The sequence below is a fragment of the Amaranthus tricolor genome, chromosome 5 (genome assembly GCF_026212465.1).
Source record: "Amaranthus tricolor cultivar Red isolate AtriRed21 chromosome 5, ASM2621246v1, whole genome shotgun sequence".
Taxonomy (NCBI): Eukaryota; Viridiplantae; Streptophyta; class Magnoliopsida; order Caryophyllales; family Amaranthaceae; genus Amaranthus; species Amaranthus tricolor.
Window position 1 is genome coordinate 14,277,041 of NC_080051.1, and position 7,623 is coordinate 14,284,663.

Sequence of the window (7,623 nt, forward strand, 5' to 3'; positions counted from 1 at the left end):
CAAGGGAGTATATATGTAGAGAACATGAGGGAGGCATCCCCTAACCCTAGTGGGCTATTATATTTGAATCTGAACCTTCATAATAAAACATAAAATAGAAGGCCTATTTTATGTACAAACAAAAAATTTCCTCTATGATAGAAAAAAAAAGCTTTATTGAAAGCTCTAAACCAACCTTTCCAATAAAAAACCAAGTCATTAGTATGGATATCTATTATGCACTCTTTGATTGACTTGAGTGTCAGAAGGGATTTTCCAGAGATAGACTCCAAATTAATTCTCCCTTGTGGTTGCATGTCTAGGTTTTCATAATAACTGGTCTAAATTTGACGGCTATTTTTCAGAAGGGTAACTCACTATTCTCACTCAATATTATTACAATTTCACCTTGTACATTGTATCCCTGTTGTATCTTGAAACAGGTATGATTCTCGAGTCCCTTAATAAACATTCATAAACTGAACAAATAAACGAATAGTATTAGTGCTAGTAGTCTTTGAACTTTAACTAAGCTAGAAAATCATGTTGATAAATATAATCTTTTGTAATTAGGTTCCAACTTTCTAGCCAAATAGTACACAAGTGAAGTTCAAAAGTAAAAAAGAAAAGATAGACGAAGTTCAAGGCCAATAAGATGAATTCACCAATCCTGATATTGAGGTATTTCTAACTTTTAAAATCTCAACATAGAATTTGAATTTGATATTTATAAGGAGTACACATGTGAAAATTATGGAAATATAAATGTTAGTTTGCCTTTAGATGATTCTACTAGCCAAAGTCAATTAGACTTACATGAAGAAAAAGTAACATAACCAAACCAGGAACAAACTCCAACACAACAATCAAACCATGAAGATTTAGCCGTTGGTCATAGATGAGAATTGCCAACACAAACCAGAAAGTTAATTGTACAACAATTAATTTGTTTGTCTAAAGAACGTGATAGACGTTTACCAAGGGGTTCTATCAAAACAATTTTATTGCAACATAATACTTCTAGGTGGACAATAACAAGGTATTGGGAATCAGTCAAAACAGCAATGTAAAATGGTATTGTTGTTGATGTTAATAATAGAAAAAGGGAGAGAGTTTGTAGGAAACCAAGAGTGTTTGACATGAATGATGAATCTATTTAATGGTGTTACTATTGAAAAAGGGCCACCATTAGAGCAATGGCTAGTGCTGGGTACCGGACATTCACAAGTCATAAAATGATGAAATCTGAAAATATTAAAGCACATACAAATTCAATTAAATCAAAACTTTCTCATGACCACAAACTAAGGAGGGTTAATTTTATTTTATCCCAAATAATAGAACCTACTATAGACACCCACCAATGTTTAGTTTGATGCACAATTATTGTTATCTTGTGTGGTTGCTTTGTTTTTGATTTGGGCTCTATAGTTTAGGTTTCAACCTTCGTAAATGATAACCAATTCTCCTCATCTAGTAAACTGTAATATATAGGTGGGGTTTCTTGTTTGAGATTATCAAGAGCAATGAATTCCCCACAATTAAGATAATAGTGGTCATACCATGCCAAAGATATTGTCATATCTGATATTTTTTATTTTGGACAGTACTTATCGAGCCGAGCAAATTTTTCTTTGTGTCCATCTCGAAAGGCAACAAAGCAATTTATTCTTTAGTAGCAACTAACACAGAATAGAGGAAGTAGTATACAAATCAGAACCAAAATTAAAACCAATATACAACATATTTACACCAACAAAACATTAACCTTAACCATAAACCATAAATATACCAAATTAGAACCAAGTGATTAAATCAGAACCATCAACCAAGTGATTAAAACAGTAACCCTAAATATACTTCAACCATCAACCATAAATCAGAACCAAGTGATTAAGTCAAAACCATCAACTATCAACCAAGTGGACAAAAAATTAACTTCATTATACCAAATTTAGAACAAAACAGTAATATTAAACTCTAAAAATTCTAAATCAAACCAAAACTAGATCAAAATTGATGATGACTAAATTAACAAAATAAATGATGTTGATGATGATAACGACAACTAAATGAACAAAACAAAACAGATCATGACTAAATTAATAATGTAGATGATGATGACTTAATAGATGATGATGATGATGACTAAATGAACAAAAAAGAAAACAGATTATGACTAAAATAACAAAGTAGATGATGATGACTTAAATGAACAAAACAAAACAGAATTGACTAAATTAATAAAATAGATGATAATGACTAAATCGGAAAAAAAAAAATGCTTCAAACTAGATCAAAAAATAAATTAGTATAGAAAAAAAAAAGGATCAAAACCAAATCGAAATCAAGTGATTAAAACAGAACAAAATAAAAAAATAAATCGAACAACATGAAAGCAATAAATTGGAAAAAACAAAAAAACAAAACAGTTGATGACTAAATCGAACAACATGCAATCAATAAATCAAAACAAATTAACATACCAGAGGAAGTGATGACTAAATCGTAAAAAAATTAACTTTAATCTAAATAAAATAAATCAGAACAAAATAGATCAACCCAAGTCAAAACAAAAATTAACTTTAGAATAGATCAAAAAAATCAAACCAAGATCATAACAAAATAAGCACAATAATTAAAATTTTACATACCATATCATTAATAAAATAGATTAAAACCAAGGAATAAATAAATAAATCATAAAAGATGATTAAGAGGATGAAGAATATAGAAGATGATACATAAAGACCATCAAAAACCTAGATCGCATAAGGAGGTTCAGAAAGGGAGCCATCAATGAAACAAAGTTTATTTTTAGGGGATAAGGAAAGCATAGATCTTTTCCAATCAATGAATCCTGTGCCATTGAAGGGCTCAGGAACAAGTTTGATAATAGTAGTATCTGAATGATAAATGTAGAAATGGCTTCCATAAATGGTGCAAGGATCTTGATTGTGTTGAGTATTATTGTTGTTATTTGGTGAATTTTGTGTTGGTTCAGACATTTTGACAAACACTTGGTCGACAGAGAAAGAAGAAGAAGAAGAACGGAAGAAAAACTAATTGAATTAGTGAAACAAAACGCAAGAAACAGAAAAGAGTAAAGAACACATGCAAATGTGATATCAACAATGAAGGGCAATCAAGAAGCAAAAGAAACAAAGAGGCAGAAGAATCAGAAAAAAAAAAAAAAAAAAAAAAAAAAAAAAAGATCAGAATTGAAAAACCTTTAATGGCGTCTGATACCATGTTAGAATTCTTTGGATGAACAGAAGAGAACGAATGCGGAGAAAACAGAAAGCATCAACCACCCAAATACAGAGAAGAATTTCTCTTATTATTTCGTCATCAGAAAACGCAGAGCTATACATGTATATATAGAAGGAATTAATACAAGCCTATTAATCAAACAAAAGAGAACTCAGCAAGCAAGACCGGAAACCGTTATGACTAATTTCTAATCTCAAGCCTATCAGAATGTCCAACACATATTAAATCAGATAACAAACCAAAGAAAATAAAAAACCCTAATCTCGAATTGGTTTGATTCATAAATAAGTTTGAAAACAAATCAAATATTAAAACACAATGACAGTGCAGATTGCTCTCAGAATTAAGAGAGTTTGTTGGAATTGAAGTCAGTAAGAGGAATAAATGGGGGTTGAAATTGAAGTCAGTTGGGAAAATAAATGGGGAGATTAATTTTAGTTGGTTGGGAGAGTAACATTATTCGGGATTGTAAATAAATATGGAGGAAATTATTAATTTTAGTTGGGAATAGATAAATGTTTAATAATTGTAGATATAAAAGTTGATAAAGTATAGAATAGGATAAAAGTAGGGGTAAAGTAGACATTTATATGGTTGTTTTATTGTTAAAAATAAAAATATAGCAAATAATATGATATTGCTAAAGTTAAAAAATGTAGAAAGTAATATAAAACAGATGAAATGTTAGGAATCAACAAAATATTATCCTTAAAACACTAAGAGATTATAAAGTGTGAATACAAATTATCTCCTTTTACCAACATCATAATAAGAAATTATCATCGAACACAATCACAATTCAAAGCATTGTAGTATAAAATAAAACAAAGTGCTATACGTCTATATAAGAAAATCTAAACCAAAATGCATATTATAGTTTTATGAGATCAACAAATTTTACATCTTTGAACATTAAAAAAGGATGAAAATGCTTTTTTTTTCTAAGCATTCGTGATAACACCACCGGCAACACCCTTAAGCTCTCTAGGCTCCACATAAACTTTGAGTCCATGTTTCATAAACAAAGTCAATGACATTTTTTGCTCGACCTGATGACCAGGGACGAGCATTAGCCGATCACAAAGTAGTATCGCAGAAGCAACAGCTTTCATTTGTAGATACGCCAAATCTTTTCCTAAACATGTCCTAGGCCCTGCATTAAACGCCACAAATTTATACCCGTCTTTTGGTTGTTCAAATCGGTATTTTGAACCCGAATGAGCACCCGGTTCATTTAACCATCTTTCCGGTCTAAATTCTAAACAATCTTCCCCCCAAATGGTTTTCATCCTTCCTGCAGAGTAAATTGAGTTCGTAATCGTGGACCCCGCAGGCACCATAGTGCCGTCTGGTAATACGTCGTCGTTTATTACGTACTTAAAGTCTTCTGGAACTGAGGGATATAATCGTAAAGTCTCAGTTAAAGCTGCTTTGAGGTAAACAAGTTTATCAGCTTCATCAAACTCAAGTGGGTCCCGCACCCATGTTATCGGATCATCACCACGTGTTTGTTTTAGGACCGTCAATACTTCATCCATTATCTTGTTTTCAATCTCTGGGTGATTCATGACAAGCCAAAAAAACCAACTCAGCGCAACTGATGACGTGTCACGTCCAGCAAGTACGAAGTTTAATCCGATGCGTTTAAGCACATCATCGGTAAATGCATTGCCGTTTTGATCTCTTTTGTTCATAAGCCTCGATAATAAATCATTAGATGGGTTTTCTTTTCTTGCATCAAGGGCACTCGACATGTAATTTTCTACCACTTCAAGGCTTTTTTGTAATTTCGCCTCGGTTCCTAGTTGAAATACCTTTTTTACCCTCCATAAAAATTCCGGGTAAAGTAGTCTTTGGAGGGTTGACTCGGTGGCAGAGTCAAAAGCGGATGCAAATGGGTTATCCGGAAGACCCGGTGCCAAAGTCATCGGATCTTTTCCAAAAGTCAACCCACAAATATTATCAAAGGTAAGCCTAAGAAGCAAGTCTTGTAAATCAACCGGTTTTTTCTCTTCTCCAGCGGTTTCCAAAATCTTCCAAAGTCGGGTTCGAATGGTCCGGTTCACCCACCGGTTCATGGCTTGACGTAGAGTCCTTGTAGTAAATTCAAGTGCCGCGGTTTTACGTTGTAAAAGCCAAGTCTCACCATCACTATTAAAAATACCTTGACCTAACAAATCATGAAAAGCAGCTTGCCATTGTGGGCCCTTAGGATAATTATCGAACCGGGTTCGGAGAATGTGCTCTATATTTTTTGGGTGGCATGTAACCGTAAAAAACCCTTGTTTGTACGCCAAGAAAGGTAACGCTAGGGTGCATGTTTGGTACGTGGAGGTCCCACCGGTTTTTCGAAGGTTCCCGGCAATCCAATCATGGATTCGATGCCTATTCTTAAATAGATAAGGAAGACTTCCAACTAGAGGCCACAGGTTCGGACCTGTACTAAGTCGTCGAGACAAATGTGAGAACCATAACATGTAGGACGATACCATGGCCGCCATGCCTAAGAAGACTTGTATGGTGTCCATTTTGATTTTGATATGGAAATTTTTTCTTTTATTTTGATCTTTTGTGGTATTAAGTAATATTGATGGGTTTAATGTGTTTAATTACGGGTGGAGAAAAGGTAAGAATTGAGTGGATTGTGTGATGAAGAGTGATATATAGGATGAGGTAAGTTGGGAGATATATATTTAGGAAAAGTAGTTGAGAATTTAGGGTGCAAATTTTGTAGTTTGGGTCTTGGCCTCTTGGGTTTAGTGATTAAAAGGGCATCATTTGCATATTTGGGACAACGTTAATTATAAATTTATAAGAGCTAGTTTTTTGAAAGAATGTTTTTTGATATAAATAGGCTAATAATTTGTGTTGGTTGAATCAATATAAAAAGTACATTTTAAAGTGAGACCGTGACAGTTTAAATTATAATTTGTCTTTTGCTATTCAAATAAGAAAGTGACAAGCTTATGGTGATTCAAGGAAACGTGAATTACAAGTAATAATAACGAGGATGATGGTGTGCATTTGTTCTGATCTTTTAATTAGCTCATACTACCTTTGTTTTACTATATTTGTTATATTTGATTTTTTACACAATATAATGTGTTATTTTGATAATTTTACATTGAACTATACACATTAGCAGCAATATATAAAATAGACGTGAAGGATGAATAAAGTCAATAACTTAATATAATAGTGAGTATTTCAGAACGGATGAAGTATATTATTATATCAATAATAACGAAAATATTAATATCCATGGACCATACTATGTATTTTGAAAATATCGTTCCCCATGAGTTACAGATTATTTTAGAGATTACTTGTTTCATCTTAATTTTAATCCAAATAAATTTTATAAATTTTAAGATGAGGCAGTCTTAACGAGAGACCCGCTTAATACATGGGATAATTAGACATCTCATACATATGATGAGAACATAAACTTTTTTTGTGTTATTACCGAGAAAAGGTCTCGTAGCTTATAAGGGTAACTCATTCAATTTAGAGATGAGTTTAGTTTAATTTGAACCTAATCTACAATGAAATTTGAGCTAACATTAATTAAACTAAAGTATATTGAAAATTAGATGAAAGTGAATGTCATATTTTTAATTTAGTTTATAAGTTTAGCTGAGATTAATTCACTAGTAAATTTACATAGTTTTATATTTCAGTTCAAACATAATAATCTTTTATTAAAAATATACTTGTAAGTGGAAAGTATTCAAATAAGCTTTTGCGTGATATTATATTATTTCAAATCCAAATTGAAAAATATAAAATCGACAAGTTAATTTAATATTATAAAATTTTGTATAGTAAATAAAGTTTAATTAAAATCAAGTTGTTTTTAGTTTTGAATTTGGAACAAACCAATTTTTTGATAGGTAAAGCTAGATGAGCATCATCAACATGTATCGTTCTAGAGATTGTTTAGCTACCGACTAATTGTTATTAGCAACTAATTAGTCAGCTCACATGTAACTAATTAGCAGGGCCGTCGATAAGTAAAGGTAAAGCGGGCTACCGCCCAGGACCCTAAATTTTTAAGGCCCAAAAAACTCATTTTTATATATATAAGTGATATTAATTTGAATTAAATTTATATATAACTTACATTTTTTGCTAAGTAATTTGAGTTCTTAGTGTTTTTTTATAAAGTAGTTAAAATATTAACAATAAAAAACAAAAAGTGTATTATATATTAGTCGTTACGTCTTAAGTTTTTAGGGTCCTTTTTTATCTTTTGCTCTGGCGCCTAAAAATGAATGTGACAGCCATTTTAATTAGCCATATTAATAGTATCTTATATTCTTGGAATGGGGTCTTTTCTTAATTGAAAAGTTTTAGATTCAATTTTGTTTT

At 31.6% G+C, this 7,623-nt stretch overlaps 1 protein-coding gene across 1 annotated transcript; it reads right to left on the reverse strand.

Moving 5' to 3' along the window:
- Positions 1–558: 558 nt before the first annotated feature.
- Positions 559–6,804, reverse strand: LOC130813909 (cytochrome P450 86A1-like). Its single transcript, XM_057679817.1, has one exon. The coding sequence runs from the start codon at positions 5,778–5,780 to the stop codon at positions 4,194–4,196; it is 1,587 nt and encodes a 528-aa protein (XP_057535800.1). The 5' UTR covers positions 5,781–6,804; the 3' UTR covers positions 559–4,193.
- Positions 6,805–7,623: the final 819 nt, after the last annotated feature.

Excerpts from the sequence above, each read along its gene's own strand:
- LOC130813909 (XM_057679817.1), bottom strand. The coding sequence starts at position 5,780 with ATGGACACCATACAAGTCTTCTTAGGCATGGCGGCCATGGTATCGTCC.